This window comes from Ambystoma mexicanum, chromosome 4q (genome assembly GCF_040938575.1).
Source record: "Ambystoma mexicanum isolate Mex_15411 chromosome 4q, UKY_AmexF1_1, whole genome shotgun sequence".
NCBI lineage: Eukaryota > Metazoa > Chordata > Amphibia > Caudata > Ambystomatidae > Ambystoma > Ambystoma mexicanum.
The window spans coordinates 686,798,659-686,819,210 of NC_090928.1; the positions used below are offsets into that span (position 1 = coordinate 686,798,659).

At 47.1% G+C, this 20,552-nt stretch overlaps 1 protein-coding gene across 1 annotated transcript in view; it reads right to left on the reverse strand.

Annotated features, from left to right (window-relative positions):
- The window catches only part of TRMT6 (tRNA methyltransferase 6 non-catalytic subunit), a 652,973-nt gene that overhangs the window by 133,208 nt on the left and 499,213 nt on the right, over positions 1–20,552 (reverse strand). Inside the window, exon 9 of the mRNA XM_069608272.1 lies at positions 8,926–9,028. Within this exon, the coding sequence (XP_069464373.1) occupies positions 8,926–9,028 (103 nt within the window). The remainder of the gene's footprint in view (positions 1–8,925; positions 9,029–20,552) is intronic.

Below are 20,552 nucleotides of genomic sequence, written 5' to 3' on the forward strand. Positions count from 1 at the left end.
GATCCCAAACACTTGAACGTGCGGTAAAAATCTGAAGATGGCTGCCAGAGGCGGGGCTTAGGTAGAGGGCAGTCATTGGCTGTGGTCAGTATGACGCAGAGTTCAGTGATTGGTTACTACTACGAAAGACAGATCAGAAACGAAACTGATACTGATTTTTTCTTTACCGAGGATTCCCAGCCTGACGACGGGGAATATTCATGAGCATGTGAAACCATGCCAGACCCCATGCTGGAGAAAGAAAAATCATATGTTGGGTCACAAGCTGATTAGGCCGGTGAGTTGCAAAAGTTCCAAGCACTTTCACCTGGAGATGCAAGTACTCTCAGTCTTGTTTTACAATGCCTCACAATGAAGAAAAAGAGGCAGCTGATGACTTCTGTTCCTGGCAGTTCCTGGAGATCTCGCTTTCCTGGGCCTCAGTCATGGGGAAAAGAGGGAGGACGTCGGGGGACTCCTGCACTGCAATGAGACAGTCAAAAACGTGCAACTGGCAACTTCAATTCAGTGGCTCTAAGTAACGCACACAAACTGGTGTCCCTCGGCCTGGTTCTACGGTTTCCTGCAGCAACTCTGAGGAAATTCAACCAGCTCCGACATTGGGTGTCCAGGTGGCTTACTGTTGAGTTGATTGGTTCCACCAACTCAAAAGGGAGAAGTCGTCCTTGCAGGGGCTTCTCTGTCGATGTGAACTTGGCGATTCGGACCTGCAGCATGGCTTCACCAGGCAAACCAACGGTCCAGGAGTTGCAGCAGCCGTCCTCTTGAAGCTCTTCTTCGGTTCCTTCGTCCAGTGGTCGACTATGCCTTCCAAGCCAAGAGACTCGCCTTTTATTCAGTTCTCTCCACTCATTCCAGCCTAGCTGTGACTCACCCAGCAGGGTGGCTGCCCTTGCCGGACAGCCAGCCAGCCAATCACCACAGAGTGCATTTGGGTCTCCTAGGAGACTAAGCACAGGGAGTTGGGCCGCCCTCACTTCCTGCCCACCCCAGACACTCGGGCACCAGAGGCAGTCTTCACTCCTGAAGCCCGCTAAAGGCGAATGAACAAAGAGACCAAACTAGGTTTGGCGCGCAGAGAAACTCTAGAAGGACCTTTCCAAAAAGAAATGGCGAAAAAAGAAGACCGGGACCTGTTTAAACAAAGGGGGCTCAGACGCCATCTTGGAAAATGTGGCTCCCGCGATTTAACGTTACCGAAGCTACGAATAGTTCGCAGTCGGGAAAAATCATGGTAGTTTGTTGTAAAACCACTGCCACCAGCCATTCTGAGAGGAAAGGGTAGCATTTGACTGCTACATGAGTATCTAGACATAGGAGATACTGAGTAACCCCTTCAGCCCTCTATTGTGAGATAGGGTGTGCTGGGTCTATGAATTTAAAAAGACTAGTAAAGTCAATTTCACTTTACTTACTCTGGGAAACAGTAGTGTATTCCAGAGAAGGTATTTTAACCCTAGGAAAGCCTATAAAGGTTTCCCTGTGCCACTGCACTGAGGGTGCCGTGTGACACAAATGAAAAGATAATGCCTATGGAGTTGGTTAGACTCCATAACCAAAGAAAACAGACAGAAAACAAACAGAATTAAACAGTTCAAAGTCCCAAAGTTTAGCAAAAGAGCTGGAGGATTCTAAGGTGTTAGGAATTGGCACATTTATGAGAATTCTCCCTAACACTGCAATTCGCTCACTCTACGAGCAAAGGTAACTGCAACCAAGAAAACAGTCTTAAATGGCAACAATCTCAACGGACAAGAGTACAAAGGTTGAAACGCAGCACCAATCAGAAACTTTAAGACCAAATCAAGGTCCCAGACCGGCACCTGAAAAGGCGACGGCAGGAACACATTTGTGATCCCTTTCAGAAAGGGAGTGATCAGTGGAATCTTAAAATAGGAGCATTCCTCGGACGAGCGCTTAAAGATAGAAAACGATGCCGGGTAACCTTCAATGGTTCCCACATGAAGACCCCTGTGGGCCAAAGAAAGTAAGAAGGAGAGAACCTCTGGAATTGAGCACTGAAAAGGATCAACTTTCTTTCCTCTGCAGCAGTCGCAAAACTTACACCAATGGCACAGAGACTTTGTTGCTGGCCGCCTGGCCGAAAGCAACACCTCCATCACGTCATCCGGAAGGTCCCAATCCTTATATCTCAATCGTTCAGAAACCATGCGTAAAGGTTGAGAGTCTTGATCTCTGGATGGAGAACCCAAACTTCCTCTCGCGAGAGAAGATCCTCTCTTCGGGGAAGACGTATTGGAGGACAGATGAACACGTCTAGAAGGTCCGGGTACCACGCTCCCCTGGTCCAATCCAGAGCAATGAGGATCATGCGGAACCCGAACCGTTGTAATGTCCTGAGAACTTGAGGAATGACGGGGATCGGAGGAAACGCATACAGAAGCGGGAACAACCAATCCACAACGAACGCGTCTTCTAGAGCTCCTCTCAGAGGAAAGTCCCTCGAGCAGTACCTTTCGCACTTCCGGTTGGCACCGGTCGCGAACAGGTCCACCTGCAGGGTTCCCCAAATGGCAAAGATCTCCTGAAGGATTTCCTGAGCTAGTTCCCATTCATGGGAGACTGCGTTCTGCCTGCTCAGAGCATCCGCCGCCATATTCTCTTCTCCTGCCAGATGAACCGCTGCTAGGGAGATTCCTTCTTGAATTGCCCAGAACCAGAGCTGCATTGCCTCCCTGCACAGAGTGAGTGACCCTACACCGCCTCTCTTGTTGAGGTAATGCATGGCGACTGTGTTGTCCATCATTATCAGGAAATGTTTTCCCCATACAGACGGCAAGAAAGCCTTCAGTGCTAGCCTGATTGCTCTCAGCTCCAAAAGATTGATGTGTAGTTTCGACTCCAATGGAGACCAACGACCGCTGATTGTCAGATCGTTGGCATGATACCCTCCAATGACACCAACCAATCCTGTAGTTGGAGGGCCTGAAGTATCTGAGAAAGAGTGACCCTCTTGAATTTGCCATTCCTGAGGAACTTGTTCAAGTATCTTAAGTCCAAGATGGGTCTCAGTCCTCCGTCCTCCGTCCTCCTTGGGAATAAAAAAATACAGAGAATACCAACCCTTGTTCCTCTCCGCTACAGGCACTGGTTTTATAGCACCTTTCTCTAGCAGGGTCAGAATCTCTTGCACAAGAAGCGGATGTGGAACCCTCAAAGAGTGCTTCCACAGTGGATTGTCGTGAGGCAGTCATAGAAAAGGAAGGCAGTAACCGTGGGCTATTGTTTCCAGAGCCCACGCATCTGAAGTAATGGCTTGCCACTCTTCTAGATGCTGAGTCAGCCTGCCCCCTACTGGTGAACAATGAGACAAGGCCTCAGAGCGGTTTTGAAGTGGCTGCGGCGGTGCCTGATGGTAAAGAGGCTGTTGCTTGAGCGGCCTTTCTGCCTCTACCTCGTCCACCAAGAGAAAACTTACGTTGGCCCCTCTGAATGGCCATCCCTCTCGCCCTCCAAATGAGGAGTAGCAAAAGGAACCCCTCCATTGCTGTCCCCTAGTACGAAAAGGCGGAGGTTGTCTAACAGCTGTGCCCAGAGATTTGGCAGCTGCTTTAGAGGTCTGCAATCTCTCACGACTCTCGTCAGCATTGCTGCCAAACAGATGTGACCCGTCAAAGGCCATGTTGAGATGACGAGCCTGAATATCTGGTGCAAACCCCAACTTCAACAACGGCGCAAATTTGCGCATCATGGTGCTCGTGGCCATGGACCCGCTGACGCTATCCGCAGTGTCCAGCCCAGACTGAAGGGATTCACACATGGCATCCTTGCCATCCTTCACAATAGCTAGAAAGCCATCCCTTTCTTCCCCTTCGGGAACATGCTCAGCCGCTAAAGAGACGCAATTCCACAGAGTGTGCAAAAACTTTGCTAAGGCACAGGTGGAGTTGGCCGACTTCAACACCATACTCCCTGCAGAAAATACCTTGCGTGCCCATCCATCCATGCGCTCATCGTCCCTATCAAGAGTGATGGTAGGGTACACTGCCTGTGGACAGGTAGCTGGGGTCGCTACAGGATGGGTGGTATTTCTTTGTCAACGACTTGTTCGCCACTGGAATACTCTCTGCGGTGTTCCAACTAGCAGCTACCCTCTTTTGCAATGCCGAATGAAATGGCAACATCGGAAATATTGATGATGCCAGAATATCATCGATATTCTGATCCAGAATATCTGGAAGATCACCTTGATCAAACTGTACTGGAGGCCTGGCCCAGCCCAGGTACTCCACAACTATCAACATCAATCTCCGATAAGAGGAGTCGGCATGAACCTCTGGATCCGGCCTACCAAATTCCATCGAAGGGGAAGTGTCAAGGCCACGGGCATTATGCAAGGACCGACACAGATCCTCCATCCGACTCTCCTCAGAAATGAGACACTCCGGAACACCAGGAGTCTGGAAGACCAAAAGGCCCAACATCCTCTTCAGACCTTTCTTCGTCCTCATAAATGTCCTGGAGAGATTTAACGAAGTCCTTCCTTGGGAGAGGTGTACAGCTATTCTCTAACCGCCTTCACAGACTTAGAAGTATCCTTCCTCAGAGGGTCCACAGTCACAGGGACCTCCACCGGTAAATTCGACACAGATGGCGTTGATGGCACCAACGGCTTCGAGGGCATGACCAGTGGCAAAGCCCTGATCGGCGCACCCAGCGGGCATGGCACCGATGGCATCGACACCTTCAAGGGCGTTGAGGATTTCACAGGTTTCGACAGTTACGACGAAGAGCGCAACCTGGACCTGGCACATCTCTGGTGAACACCCGATACCTTGTCCGAACGGTGCCTCGAAGTCTCCCAGCGTTTATCATGCCGACCACCCGGGCCCGAAGGCGCACAAGTATCTGGCCGAGACCGTTCCCTGCCGGCTTCGTCAGAAGGCGTGGACGGAACTGTGTCGTGGGATTTAAAGATCTTCAACATCTGCACCCGGAAAGCATCCCACTCCTCCGGGGTCGAGGATTTGGTGGGGCAGGTCACCTTCTTCGAGGAAGCGTCGTCCGAAGAGGACGAGGAAGGCGAACGGTGAAGTTGCTTCCTGGACCGCCGATCGTCGAAGAGGAGTGGGCGAACCCCTGCGGTACCTGGAGCGCTTGAACTTCTTCCAACGAGGAGAGTCCCCTCTCAACTCGTCGGTCAAAATACCAGCCGACATGGATTTAGGGGGCTGGGACATCCTTCCTACCTTCAACTTCCCCTTATGTTCCTGCAAGGCCTTGGCAGTCAATGGGGGCTGTATGGGTACAGATACGGATCCCAGTGCAAGTAGTGGCCCATAGGCAGTGCAGGCAGGAGGGAGGCAGAGTGAGCACGTACCGAGGCCCGAAGGACAGAGGGTGGCCAGGTGTACGGTGCCGAGAGAGAAAAACAGATCAGCAGGGGAGAAGAGGAGCAAAGGCAGAAGCGAAGAGGAAGGTCTTGAGGTGCTTCCGGAACTGGAGATGGTTCTCTTCAAGTTTGAAGGTGGCCGGGAGGCTGTTCGAAAGGGAGGCCCGGCCGAAGACAGATCTGACCCCAGCTTGTTTCTTTGAAAAACGACTAACCCCGAGGGAGTTAGAAGTAGAGGAGCGAAGGGCTCGAGAGGGGAGGTATTTACGGAGGGATAGTTGAAGGTATTTTGGACCCAGGCCCCAGAAAGCCTTGTGGACAATGCAGAGGATTTAAATGTAATCTGTGCATCCACTGGGAGCTAATGAAGGGATTTCAGAGCTGGAGTGATACGATCACAGGGCTTGAGGCCAAAGACAAGTCTCGCAGTCCTGTTCTTTATTAGTTGTAAAGGGCGGGGAGTGGAGGCAGGTAGATTTAGAAAGAGGCTGTTACAGTGGTCCAACCTAGCAAGAACCAGAGCTTGGGAGACAGTGAGCTTCTGAGGGAAGGAGAGGAAAGGCAGAGTACCTCTAAGGAGGTGCAGTAAGAAGTTTTACTTTTTAGAGACGTCCGAGATGTGTGCGGAGAAGGAAAGTGTAGAGTCAAAAATTACCCCAAAATTCTTAGCCTCGCAGATAGGGGTAGGAGGAGGGCCAAGGAAGGCCGGCCAGAGAATGAGGGGAGAGGATGGTGAAGGTGTACCAATGAGGAGGATCTCAGTCTTGTTGGCATTTAGACAAAGATCATTGGCGGCACACCAATTTTGAATGCCGATTAGGCAATCGGAGATGAGGGAAGGAGAGGAGGTGTCTGAGGGAAGCCTGAAAATGAGTTGGGTGTCGTCAGAATAGCACCGGAAGTTTGAGAAGAAAATGGAAATGCAGTAGGTGAGAGTTGCCAGGTATTGGTTGAAAAGCCAGGGCGAGAGGTTAGGGAACACCACAGGTAGAGAGGGAGATCGAGGATAGGAAGGACACAAGTTGTACCTGGGAGGGTCGTTCAGAAAGGAAAGAGGTCAGCCAGGCCACAGCCTGATCGGTGATACCCAGGTTGTCACGGAGATGATTGAGCAGGATGGTATGGTTCACCGTGTCGAAAGCAGAGGAGAGATCAAGTAGGATGAGGACGGAGGGAATGTTAGAGTCAGGATTGGAGAGCGGGTCTTCACGATGTTCAGGAGAGCAGTTTCCGTGCTTCTGGCAGCTCTGAATTCAGATTGGTGGTCATGGAGAGAGCCAACAGAGTCGGAATGGAGTAATGGAAATTGGGTGCTAGCCGGACAAGAGGGATCAGCTGTGGGTTTCTTGAGGAGAGGATGCACAAGGGAGTGCTTCAGAGGGGAGGGGAAAGATCCAGAGGCAAATGTTTGGTTACAGAAATCAGCAACGGCGAGGTCAATGTGGTTCTTAATGGTTTTAGAGGAACAGGGATGGACGTGTTTTGATGAGGCTTTCATAGATCGGACTTGTCTAGCAACCTCACCCAGGGAGAAAAGAAGAATGGAGGAGAAAGAGGGAAGGGGTGTGGCTGAGGGAGGGTCAGCAAGCTGGGAAATGGAGTGGAGGGGGGCAGAGGAGAGGGTGGACAAGATGTCCTCGGTTTCGGAATTAAAGTGAGAGGCAAGGGCATTTCAAAGAGCCTGGGAGGCGAGAGGAGGGGTGGAGACTGCAGCAGGGATGGCCAGCTCCTTGCAGATTTTAAAGAGTTCGGCCGAGTTGTTGAATGCCGCAGAGACGCAGGCTTGAATGTGGCCTCTCTTCTTGGAGTGGACAGTGAGACGTATTGCCTTTGGAGCAGGCAGCAGGCCAGTTTGTCAGAGGATGAGCAGGAAGACCTCCCATTTCCTCTCAGCCACCCTACACTTGCGTTTAAGTGTATACTAGGAATTACACTTGGCTTTGGACTTCGAACGGATCCTCATGACAGGGGCAAGAACATCAAGAGTAGTAGAAATAGAGGAGTAGAGCAGGGACAGGGCTGTGCCAGGGTGAGAAGATGGCAGCGAAAGCCTTGATATTGACACGCTTCATGGACCGGATGTCAGAGAAGTTGGGTGGCAATCTTGGGGAAGACTTGGCTTGGGGGGAGGAGATGGACAGATGAGAGGAGAGGAGGCAGCGATCACTCCAGGAGAGAGGGGTGGTGAGGGGAGTAGAGAGGGGGAGGCCAGAGAAGATCAAGACAACAAGTATTGGACCAGCAGAGTGAGTCGGGCCGAAGGGGAGGATAGAGAGGGAGAGTGAATCGCAGAGGTCGCGAAAGAGCGCAGATGAGGAACAGGGAGAATCAAGATGGATGTTGAGATCACCAAGGAGGAGGAGTTGAGTGGTTGAGGCCAGGAGGGAGGAGGAGAGGTCTTGCCCACTCAGAGAGAAAACAGTTCATTTGACCAGGGGGCCGGTAGAGAGTAGTAGCAGTGAGAGAGTGGGTAGGAGAAAGAGAGAGCCTGCAGACAAGGCATTCGAAAGAAGAGTGAGTCTGAGTGGGGATGATAGAGGCAGGAATGCACTCAGGGAGGATCTGGGCTACCCCCTCCAGGCCGTTTGGATCTGGGGGCGGAGAGGATCTTGTAGCCGTCAGGGAGGAGTGTGTCAAAACCCGTGACAGAGCTGGCCGTGAACTAGGTCTCGGTAAGATCATGGACATCAAGGTCAAGTTCTTCTAGGAGGTGGCAGATGTCAGAGGAGTGTTTCACAGCAGAGCGAGAGTTGAGAGTGGCAAGATGAAGGTTGCCAGCCTTAAAAACCTTCCGGGGAGAGGTACAAATCAGGGGTACGCCCTGCGGAGGTGTGGAGGGAGCTTGAGATGGGGCAGAGGTGAAAGGAAAGGAGGGCAAGGTAGCCAGGGTAGGAGAGTAGGGGACAGCTGGAGATGAGAGAAAGGCGAGGAGGTGAGGGAACCGTCTATCAAAGAGGAGTAGATTACCATGAGGGCCTTGCACCATGACAGTGCCATTCAGGTAGACATTAAGAGACACAATGATACATTTTAGATATGATTAAGCGATAGCTTGAAGAGAAACCGATTGTAAAGAGAGATACCACAGTTCAAATGTTCATCATTCTTATAATAGATTCAGCCGGTTTCTAATATAGGGGTGAACAACATGTCTGATCATGCCCAGTGGCAGGAAACAAACAGGTACTTTTCTTGCGATAAGGGCTGGTGGTGAGATGGGGTGGGGGAGGATTAGAAGGGGGCATTAAATGGGGTGTAAACCCCATTTGAAGAGGCGTGTCAGGATGGAAAAGAAAGGAGCTTAGTTGTATTTACAGAATGGGAAAGACCTGCAAAGCAAATACATACCAAGTACAGACATGAAACCAAATACTTTGGTTAAGGAATGAACAGGAGAGAAGACAGATATGACATCCATATTCCTTGCATATAATAATCCTTTTTAGCACAATAGGTGCCACTGTTCAAAAGGGCCCAATGCTGCCCAGATGCAAAATCAGCAAAGTTGTAATAACATTGTTTAAAGTGTAGGAATGCAGAGGCCTTTAAAGAATAAGCCAATAGAGTCTTACCTCTTTATACTGACAGTACACAACAAAAGGTCGAGAAGGAGCAACTAGGTCCAACAAAGGAAGTAGTAATGGCGTAGGATGGAATCTGCTGGCGAGTATTAACCTGAAATAAGAATAGCACACCAATTACTTTCCAAAAATACCTACATTACTGATTATATTCATGCCAATGTGTTATTATGTTATACAGTTTTGTAAAGCGCTCGTAGGCCCGAAGGCATCTTGGCACTAGGACATCAGACAACTGGGAAGTCTGGCATGCTTCAAAAGAGGAATGTTTTCAAGAGACTCCTAAATTGCAAATGGTTGGGAGTACATCTCAAAGCCGGGGGAGCATATGCCAACGTTTGGTGGCTGCCACAGAGAAAGCATGGCTGCCCACTCTAGAAAGGCGAATCCTCGGGACGGAGTTTAGACTGGCACTTCCAGAGCGAAGGGCTCGGATTGGGGAGGTACGGAGAGAATTTGTCCCAAAGATACTCTGCACCCTGGAGATGGAAGGCCCAATGAACAAGACAAAGGGCCTTAAATTCAATACACCTGGCTACAGGAAGCCAGTGGAGAGAACACAGGACTGGACTGATATGAACACCATAAGCAGTGCTATTGGCCACCCTAGCGGCCAGATTCTTCAGCAACTGCAACCACTGGATGAGCCCCACTGGATGAGCCAAAAACAAAGAACTGCAGTAGTCTATACGGCTTAACACCAGAGAGGCCACCACCAGAGGTCTAAGACGACGCGGCAGGAAGGGCAAAACCCTGCGTGGAATCCTAAAATGGAAATGGCTGGCCTTACACACTGCTCCAACCTTAGCAACCACAGGCAAGGTAGATGATAAAGTGACCCCACGATTTTTAACAGCCGACACAGGTTGTGACCATTCTCATCTGAGGGTGTATTAGCTACATAGCTAAAGTATCTGACAGAATGTATTCTGTTGTCTGGATGGATCGCATAGACTTATTTACAACAAGGCTGTCTAGGCCCAGGCCTAAGGTGGCAGATTGCCAGAGGAGCAGCATTTTATTGCAGTTTCTGAGTCTGGCTGATCCACAACACTGCGAGTAATTTTGAGTTGTTAGCAGTCATTCCACTCTAACAGCTAAAGGTTTTGATGGGCAAACTTGACTATATGCTTGATATTTACAAAAGCGGTATTGTTAGGGTGACTTTTAAAAAAAAAAAAAAAGGGAAACACTAAATGCAGCGTTCATGAGGTATTTAGTGATTCAGTCATACAACTCTCACAGACATGTATGACATATATAAAGCTCTTTGGTAATTCTTATCTTCCCAAAATGCTCTTTAAAATACAAAACAGCCAAAACCTCATTGGTTTTATTGGTGCCACTTAACATTATATTTGGAGTTCTTTCTTATCAATACACACATCCACTGTGTTAAGAAATAACTTTTATATTCAAATAAATGACCTTGCATTTTTTAAACCATTGCAAAAATGAGGGGTTTCCCCTTCAGAAAAGTAATGGTTAAAAATGATGCATCATTTTGCAATATTAAATGCATGCCTATGCTTAAGTCAAGCACAGAGTTCCCACAGGTGGCACTAAAATGATTTTCAGAAGAGAGTACTAATTTCCCTTCCTAACCCCACATTTCCGAGGTCTGTGGCCGCCCAAAAGGTGCAAGCATGAAATAGATCATAGAGAAGTTAAAATGGCGAAGAATAAATCTGAATGCAGATGTGCATCAAGAAACCTTTGAAAGGATACCCAAAACCATAGAAGGGTGAGACCAAAAACTGTCTGCCAGAGGTACACACTTTCACACCTGTACACGTGTCCCGCAGAGATATCCATTCAGCCATCTTTACATAAGTTGCTCAGTGCTAAGCAGGCAAACGGCATCCCTGCTGGATTTATCATGTGTCTTTGATGATATTCTGCTACATGCTCAGTACTACCAGGAGAACCAACTGCAAAGTATGTCACACAATGCATAACTGAAGTTTCTAAGTAATCTTTACATTTATTATATTTCAAATAAAAGGTAGGACTTTTACTGTGAAACAGTGCTTCAAACGACAGCAGGACATCTATATCTATACCCACAAATATTGTACAGTCTAGCCAACTCTACAGAGTTAACAAACATTTAAAATTACCTTAAACACAAGCTGGCCAGACCCCTAGCCTAAACCACAGCTACAAAGGTAATATTGTGCTGGAACGCCCAATCCATTGCACAATTTTATTATTGGAGCGTTGGGTATTTTGAACAATTTCACAAACAGCAATGATGTAAACAGCATGTACCACTTCATTTGTTATAAAAGGTGCCTGCATTGTGCAGCAACCAGGAACGCGATTGCTTCTCACACATGAATGTTCAGGGTCACCCTTATCCATTACTCCACCGTGAGATTCCAAGAACCTTCTCCAGCTGTCTTTACTCTACTGAGGTGTTTATGCCCAGGCAGAGTTTACAAACTTCACTTGTGATTTTGCCATATTTTAATGGCGTTCCAGCCCAAAGGACTGTAGGCACTTTGGCTGCAGCAACTAACTTATTTACCTTTTGCCCCCTGCTAACACCAGAGCTGTAACCATGATAAGGGGTTGAGGTCTTTTAATTCAACATTTGTATAAAATGTGACTGTACCCCTTGCATATATTTCATATGTAAACTTTACCATCTGACAAGACCGGATGTAGAAATTTAGTTACGTTGCATTCATAGCACAGACCAGTCTATGTGCTTCTCTATGTGCTTCTCGTAGACTGACAGCGTGCATACCTTGGAACTCGGTTAGACGAAGAGTCTTGTGTATTTGAGTTTGTTAGGGAGAATTCTAATTTCTGTGCTTATTCCCTTCAACCTTAGAGAAACCCCCCCCCCCCCAGCTCTTTTGCTGGACGTTATGACTTTTTAATTTTCACCCTGGAGTGAGTGAGCCCTTTTTCTCACTCTCTCATGTGTTTTGACCTGATTTGGATTATGTGTTTCCTTTGTTTTTGGAGTCTGACAAACTCCATAGGCATCTACTTTTTGTATGCTGACACACAGCACCTTCAGTGCAGTGTCACAGAGAAATCCTTTAGATTTCTCATAAGGTTTAAATGCCTTTTCTTGTGTGAACTACTGTTCTCAAGAATAGTAAAGTGAACTTGACTTTACTTACCTTTTCTCTTTGTGGGTCTAGCACACACCATCTTATGTGGAGTGCTCGGGGGCTCCTTAGTAGCCCATTTTCCTACCTACTCATGTAAAAATAATTATGTTACCCTCACTACTTTAAATGGCTGGTGGCAGTGGTTTAATTTTCCTACCATTGTGGTTTTCTACCACAGGCTGAATCTTCAGCTGCAGTATAGCACCCATGGGTGACCGTTTTGTCAAAATGGTCCCGGTCTTCTTTTTTCCCCATGTTCTGTTTGTGAGGACTTTCTTGGGTTTTACTCTGTGAGACAAACCAAGATTGAGCCCCTTCTTTGGTTTGCCTTTGGCGGGTTTAAGTACTGAAACCCACCACTGGCTCCAGTGTATCTGGAAGGGCAGGACGTGAGGGAGGTTCATGAAACTCCTCTGTCCTTTTTCTTTAGGAATGCCTGAAAGCACCCAGTCCCGATGGGCTGGCTGTACTTTAGGACAGCCACCCTGCTGTTTGAGTGACAGCTAGGCTATGCATGAATGGGAGAAACTTGCTTAAAAGGTCAAGGGTTTTGGGACTGAAGACAGAGTCGACCACTGGGAAGAACAACCCGACGAAGAAACCATGAACGAAGCTTGCTGCATCCTCTTGGACCTTTGAACTGCCCGGTGAAGCCCTACTGCTGTGCTGAAACTCGATCGACAAGAGACGCTCTGGCAGGGATGACTTCTTCCCTTGGGTTAGTGGGACCAACTAAACCGGGGATGAACTCCACTGGACCGTCTTCCCCCGACTGGCTGTACTTCTTTGCTGCTGCAGGAACCGAGTGCCAGGAGTCGCGAAATCTGTAGGCGAGTGCAAAGTCTGTGATCCAGCCAGAAGCTCCAGGAGTCTCCTAAGGACCCTCCAGAAGCAGGACGACCAGCGCTCGAGTCCCCTCACCAGAGTGCAGGACTCAAGAAACGAGATAAGCCCAACCGGTATCCAAGATCCACAGTGGTGCTGTTTACCGAGCACTGAAACCGTGAAGTACTGCTGATCCGAAAAGAGCATGTAGCTGCCGCCGACCTCCAAATTGCTGCCGCAGGAGTCCTCAGACGTCCTCCCTCTTGTCCCCACGACTGAGGCACAGGAACCCAGGATCTGCATCACTGCAACCAGATAGAAGCAAGCTGGACCACTACTTCTAAACAAAGGTACTGTTCTGACTTGGAGTACTTACCTCAATGTCTGTAGCTTTGCTCTTCTCAGTTGAGACTTGCAGTAGCTGCTTTGCTAGAGTCGATTTCAGCTCTACCCTCCACAAGTGTAACCGCTTGTGACCCTGCAGTGATTTTTCTTCAACAAACTCTCTAACTTTGTGCAAGACTGTTATCCAAGAAGTGCCTCAGCTCCATAGACTGTGCTCCAATTGACGTTGGCTGTCCTAGCTCCCTGAAGACTCTTCTGGTCCATTTGACTTTGATACTTACTGTACCTCATAGGTGATAACTTGGTTTTTAACTATTATTGGTGGGAAAGGTTTTTATCTAGACTTCATTGGAAGATTTAAGTGCTCACATGCTCTGAGAACCCGTTTAAACCTTTTCCTTCCCTAACTTTTCCTTTCTGCAAACCTCAGAATCTACTAAGTGTACTAGTGATATATAAATGCCATTACTGCCCAATTTAGTGAAGTCACCTCAGGGTGTAGGAAGTGTGTAATCTCTAAAGGGTATCTACTATCTGTGTGTTGATTCTGGAAAAGTATTTTAAGTATATTTGATTGCTACATATATTGCCCTTTTTAAAGAATGCTTATTTAAAAACAGCTGTTAAAGAAATAAATAATTATTTATAACTAAAACCTTGAGTGTAAGTGTTACTTGGCTATTTGTATTTGTGGATTTCATTGCTACAACTCTACAGCTCACATTTACCCCTCTTGCGATACGCCTGGCTGCTCAGTCACACTATCAACTTGTGTAGTACAGGTCTATACCAAAAGGTGGGTTACCTAATACCAAGAGGACAAGGGTGGTGTAGTCTCCCACAGGGTTACTACATCAATTCTTGCGTAACAGAGCTAGCACCCAAGTGTCACAGGGGCAATGTACTAAGCCTCGTCCAAAGTGACTGCAAAGGCAACTGAAATAAAAGCACCCACCTTTGGCCCATTTTCAAATTGGTGAATCCGCTAGACTTTGTTTATTTGGAGCCACAAAAGTGAAAATGTTGATTGCTAATGTGGGGCACAGGCCACTGTAAGGGAGCTAAGTATCACAGAGTGTTCGACTATGGAATATAAGAAGTGGCAAAATGTTACGATTATCCACCATCAAACACAGAAGGCCATTTAGAATGTCCTTTGCGGTGGGACAAAAGGTACTCCTGTTCTATGGCAACACAAATCATGTACATCCTTGATATGTATGGTTCTCTTTCTACAATCAGTATGAAATTCTTTCTACAATGGGAAAGCAAATGGCAAATCTGCGATACAATCGGTTTTTCGACCATGAAAGAATCCTACCAACAATTGTTTACAGACTACAAATAAAAGCAGGAAAGGTGTTTGGAGGAACAACACACAGTAAAGTTTGTCACTTAAAGGCAATATTACAACAATTAATTACACTACACCAGGTCAGGCCTTCGTCAAACAGCATGGGAATTACATCATGAAGACTGCTGAAACAGCAAGAGCAATCTTTTTATAATTTTTAAAATGTTACTTATAAATTCATCACTGTTCAGTTCATCATGTCAAGGAAAATAGTTAATTGCAATATGTTTGAGGTATACAGAGACATCAGCCAATTGCACTTCGAACACCCACTCCTTGGAGTCCAAATCCTTTAAGTGGGGTACATCATATGGGCGTGGCATGTCACAATAAATCCTCCAATGATACAATGCTCGTATTTACTGCAAATAATTCATTCTCAACAGGTGTGACAAAATACACCTGGACCTGCAGCCTGGGTGAAATCAGTTAAGGGGGCCAAGGCCTTCAGGAAGCAGGTACTTTGTCTCCAGTATTGCCACCTTGCAAACATTGGACTACCACACAGAAACCAGAAGGCATTGATTTAAAATGTTGCGCTAGTTTAGCTGCATTTAGTATGTGTATTAGCAAAGATGCCAATAGGACTGTTACTAGGTGTAGGCTGTGCTCATCTTTCGCACCAACAGAATTCGCAGAAGGTTTTGGAAACTCCACTACACATGAGATAAATTGCCTGCATGCTCACAACCTCTCCAGCATTGCAAGGATGCACCCAGGAAGATTGTACTAAGTCTCCAGTTCCTCCTGATGTACATTGTATATCTTTCCTCATTAATAGTTGTGCCTTGTGAGGTCTTGCTTGGTACATTGTGTAAAAAAGGAGGGGGTTGGTTTGCCCCACATACATTCGACACGAAAGGGATAGCCACACCCTGGCTATCGCCCACAAATGTGTCTCCAACACTGCACCTAAATACCTCTCTGACAAATTCACCCTACACCAAGCCACCCGACCCACCAGATCGGCCCACACTCACTTCCTGACAGTCCCCAGATTCAACCGCAAAATTGCAGGCGGTGCCAGCTTCTCTGTTCAAGCTGCCAACCTTTGGAACTCCCTACCACCCACCATTAGACTAGAACCGTCATTCCGTGCCTTCAAATCCAGCGTCAAACCCTGGCTTACCGTCAATACCACTAAATGATTAGTCCAAACTATCCTACATCATTACTGCATTGTTTGTTTAGTATACCATTGTTCTCTCAGCCTATCTGTACTTACCCTGATGGGTAGACCAATATGTAAACCAGGTCGACCCATTTGTTCACTACCATGTATATCCTCTTATGCATTTATTACTTTGTCTGTAACATGTTAAGTTCTCCAGCGCCCAGGTACCTCTGGGTTAAGTGCGCAATACAAATAAAACAAATTACCAAAAATGACCTGCTTTTGCAATGGTGGGGGACGCCTTCCTTGCCCTTCTGTGGCCTCAGTGGACTAGTCCCTGGCACACACAGAGGTGGGGCTATTGCAAGATACATCTGGACTCCACATTGTGTACCACAGACTCCATATTTGGACTAGGCTGCATACTGGAATTTGTGAAGCCTTCTCTCTCCCCTCTGCAGCGCAGCGCACAGTGAGCACTGACAGCATCCACCTTTTTCCCCCCGCGCGTGTGCCACCCAAGTCCATTTCTCACGGATACCCTGGCGTGAACTGTTGCAAGCGAACAGTGTATTCTTTTCATCCTTCCTCTGAGATCATTGCCCTGTGTGGGACCGGGCCGTATCATGACTTGTGGTCCATCTATTTCAACAAACCTGCTCCTGCACCTCTCACCCCCACTGTTGGAAAATTACTGCCTGCTCAACCCTGTGCCCTTCCTTTGATGCAACAGACGTGTGACCCTTCCCTGCTGACCACCCTCGAGTGCCCCCAATAAAATCCAAGCACCTGTCGTCATATATTCTCTCTTAAACTCACACATGTCAATCGATCCCTTCCCGCTCTGAAGTGCCATACCAGACAACTGTTAATCACACACCCCCCCCAACAAGTTACTTGGAGGGCAAGCCCCCCCAAGACCTTCACCTAACCAATGATCTGAAGCAGGATAACGTAAATATATGTGTACAATTTATAGGTTTCTCTTAATGCTAAGGGTTTAGTTTACGTGTTATTATTTACTGCATGTATTGTGATAGCATGTAGGTTAGACAGTACCAGCCGCCTCTCCCGGACCCAACCCAACCTTCATCTCGCACAGACTAGCCCAGCTGAACCACGTGATGCCCGCCAACCCACCAAGCTACCAGCCAATCTCGTGGAGCCGGCCCCTAAAGCGCTATACTAGGACCCATTCCCTCACCAATCCAAATGTAACTTGTAGACTCTATAGAAAACGTCATTGATGACGCTGTAACCCTTTATAATGTATTGTATCTGTATTGTTTGCCAGAGCACTCTCAAAGCAGCAGAGTTCTCTGGATCCTGAATTTTACATAAAGACTTAGTTGCCTCTCACAACCAATCTCTTGGTCTCATTCCCTACTGGGATGTGCCCATTATTCTGAGTCCTATGTGCAATGTGGGGATTGAGCACCTTCACTTGCCACAAGGCCCAAGGGTTCCTCTCATTTTAACATCTACTTATTTTTGCCCATGGGATCTTCTCTTTCTAACATCCAATAGAGCTTGGATATTAGCCAATCCCAAACTTCACTTTCAAGAAATTGCTTCGTTGGCATAGCCAAACGGTGTGCCTCTGCTCAGGTTGTATTGTTAGTCATTCGATGCACTAGCACATCTCAGCATCACTCCCCCATCCAATCTACAATAACCTTGTTACATTACCCGAAATCCAGTAGTGACCTACCTGTGTATTAGTGGCATTAGCACTACCAGGACATCTTGTATCGCAGTCCCAAGTTGCACTTCTTCGAAACAAAGGGTTAAGTACTGGTTAACTAAACTGGAGAAAGAGGTGCCTTATGTGCAAACTTTAACACAGGTATGAACATCAGTCCACGTAATAAGGGACAGTTTAGAGGCGTCTAACAACATTTCTGCATGGTCTATCATTAGGTAATGGAAACAATACCCTCTCATGGGGACCATACTTGCAGCTTTTTCCACTTTGACCAATCTTTTGTTTGATTGTAAGCATACTGTGAAGAATCCTACGGATCCCTCACTGAAACCCTTCCCAAATGGCCAGGTAAAGGCAGAGGCTTCATGATTAGGACCTTGGGGGTGGTGTACTGCGGGAGATCACCTGGGAGGAGACAAGGCCCAGGGTGGTGAGGAGATCCTGTGAGATGAGACGCAGTATCTGTCCCTTGTAAGAGAAAACTGCTTAAGATTGCCAAAGCACGTAATGGCCTATTGCTGTTATGAGGTATATGAACCCCATATAAAATCTGTGGCTCTGGGCACAAATATCACAAAACCTGAACAAGCCTAATAACAGAAAGATCTTTCAAGGTATTTCAGAGTAAAAATCCTCCTTACTCCCAAAGGCAGAATGTAAATTTATCTGCATCAGTGCCGTTTCGCTAAGCGCTGCAACTGCTAAGTCCTGCTGAATCGAAGAGAGCCAGCCCGTAGCTGCTGACCCTCCCAAGTACTGCCACAGGAGCCCTCCAGACATCTTCCCTCTTGTCCCCACGACTGAGGTTCAGGAACCAAGGTCTGCTTGGCTGTAGCAAGATGGAATCCAGCTGGACCCTTTTCTTCTAACCAGAGGTACCGTTTGGGCTTGAGGGTACTTACCTTCTTGCCTTAATTCAGGCTTTCTCACTTGAATTGAACGTGCTTAACTTTCTGAGTTGATCTCAACTCCCTTTTGCACAGGCCTAACCGCTTGTGTTCCTACAAGTGATTTTCTGAACCATCCGACTTTGTTAAAGACTTTTATCCAAGAAGTGCATCAGACCTAAAGACTGTGTCTAAATGACTTTGGCTGTCCTGCCTCTCTAAAGGCACTCCTCTAAAGCCATTGACGTTGGCATTGCTTGTCCTTCTATAGGTTGTAATTTGTTGAACACTTACTGCTGGGAAAAGCTTACCTAGATTTAATTGGAGGATTCCAACTGTCCTCACTTGACAAGAAATTATGTTCCTAACCTTTCTATTTTTCCTTTAACCATTCCTTTCTGAAACTCAGAGTCTGAACAGTATATTGGTGTTATATATAAATGCTATACTATCCTTCTTATTGAAGTCACTTCAGGGTGTAGGAGAAATTTATTAGCATATCCATAGAGTATTCACTAACTTTATTTTGAAAAATGATTCCAAAGTTTGCTTGAACCGTTACAAACAATTTCCTTTTTAAAGAATGCTCAACTAAAACGTACGTGTAAATAAATAAATAATTATTTATAACTGAAACCTTGAGTGCAAGTTTTACTTGTATTGACTGATTTCATCTGTACATATCTACAGCTCACTGACAAAGGTTTGTTAAAGGGACGTTATGGTTATAAGTAAAAACAAAAAACCTCAGAAATTCACCAGTTATGGTAAGCTAAGCAACTATAACTCGTGCCGCCACCGTGCACTGCTAAGACTAACACGCAGGACATCACTGATGACCTCTCAAATGTCACTGATGACATCACATATGTGGGCCACTTGTTTTTGTTCACTGACATATCCAAGTCAGGCGGTTTTGTTCACTGACAATTGAAAATGTGCTATATATCTCGACGTTAACCGTCTTGTATGTTCTTAAAGTACTTTCCTTAGGGTTTGTTCTCACCTCATGGTGCACACATATGGGGCAATAAGCAGGTCTCAAACACACAATTCATGTGTATAAAAGATACACTTTTATGTTATTGACATTTTCTGGTGCTGTTTCTTTCTTCCTTACTTACTTTAGTTTCCCTATATGTGTCTCTGATTTGTATGCATTGTGGGTCTTCATATGTATTGTTTGCACTATTGTTGTATGCAGTAAGTCTTGAATTAATTATAAGTTACTCACCATACGTACTTTTAGTCCTTAGTCCCCTTTCCTCCATACTGCATGGGCGTCCCTTCCAAAGGACCAGACACAGAACCTTTTTCACCAGAAAAAATCCTTCTTCCCCCTTTAAATTTAGAGGCGCACAAGTGTTCGGCTCTGGGAGCATGCAATGCCCTGACTCCGCCCTCCGGCACCACACCTCAGTCCCCATAGACGCGTCAACAATAGATGGACATTGCCCAATGACACCAGTTTTATTAGGGGGGAGGATGGTGGGACGTATGGAGGAAAGGGGACTAAGGGCCTCAATCACTACGGTGAGTAACTTATAATTACTCTTTCGTCCCGTCCCCTTTCCTCCATACTGCATGGGCGATTACAACTAAGTGCAGCCCTAAGAACCGCCTGCCCGAAAGTCGCATCCGAGCTAGAACCGGCATCCGAACAGTAGTGCTTGCAGAAAGCCGAAGGGGTGGGCAATGTGGCCGCCTTGCTTATGACTTGCCAGTGGACATACCGCTGGAAAGCGATGGCCGTTGCCTTGGCTCTGACCGCGTGGGCGTGCATGTTGGCCGGCAGTGGCTTGTGCTGTCCCTCGTAAGCTTCTTTGATGGCCGAGACCATCCAACGGGCTATGGAGGCCTGATACCCCGCTCTTGATCCGCCGAAGGTAACAAAAAGTGCGCCCGACTTGCGGAAGCCCTTGGTCCTGTCCAAGTAGAATTTCAGGGCACGTCTGACATCAAGGCAGTCCAGAACTCTATGTGCCTTGTCTTTGGGCTCATCAAAAAACGTAGGTAGCACTATTTCTTCGTTCAGATGGAATGCGGAAGGCACCTTGGGCAAGAATGCTGGGTGTGTCTGCAGGACTACTGTATCCTTGTGAAACGTGGTATATGGCTCTGAGACGACCTGCGTCTGGATTTTCACAGATTCTGCGAGCCGAGGTGAGGCCGACTAGCAAGGTCGTCTTAATGGTGACCAGCCTGATGCCCGCAGACACCATTGCTTCATATGGCTTGTGCGCCAGGGCACCCAGAACTA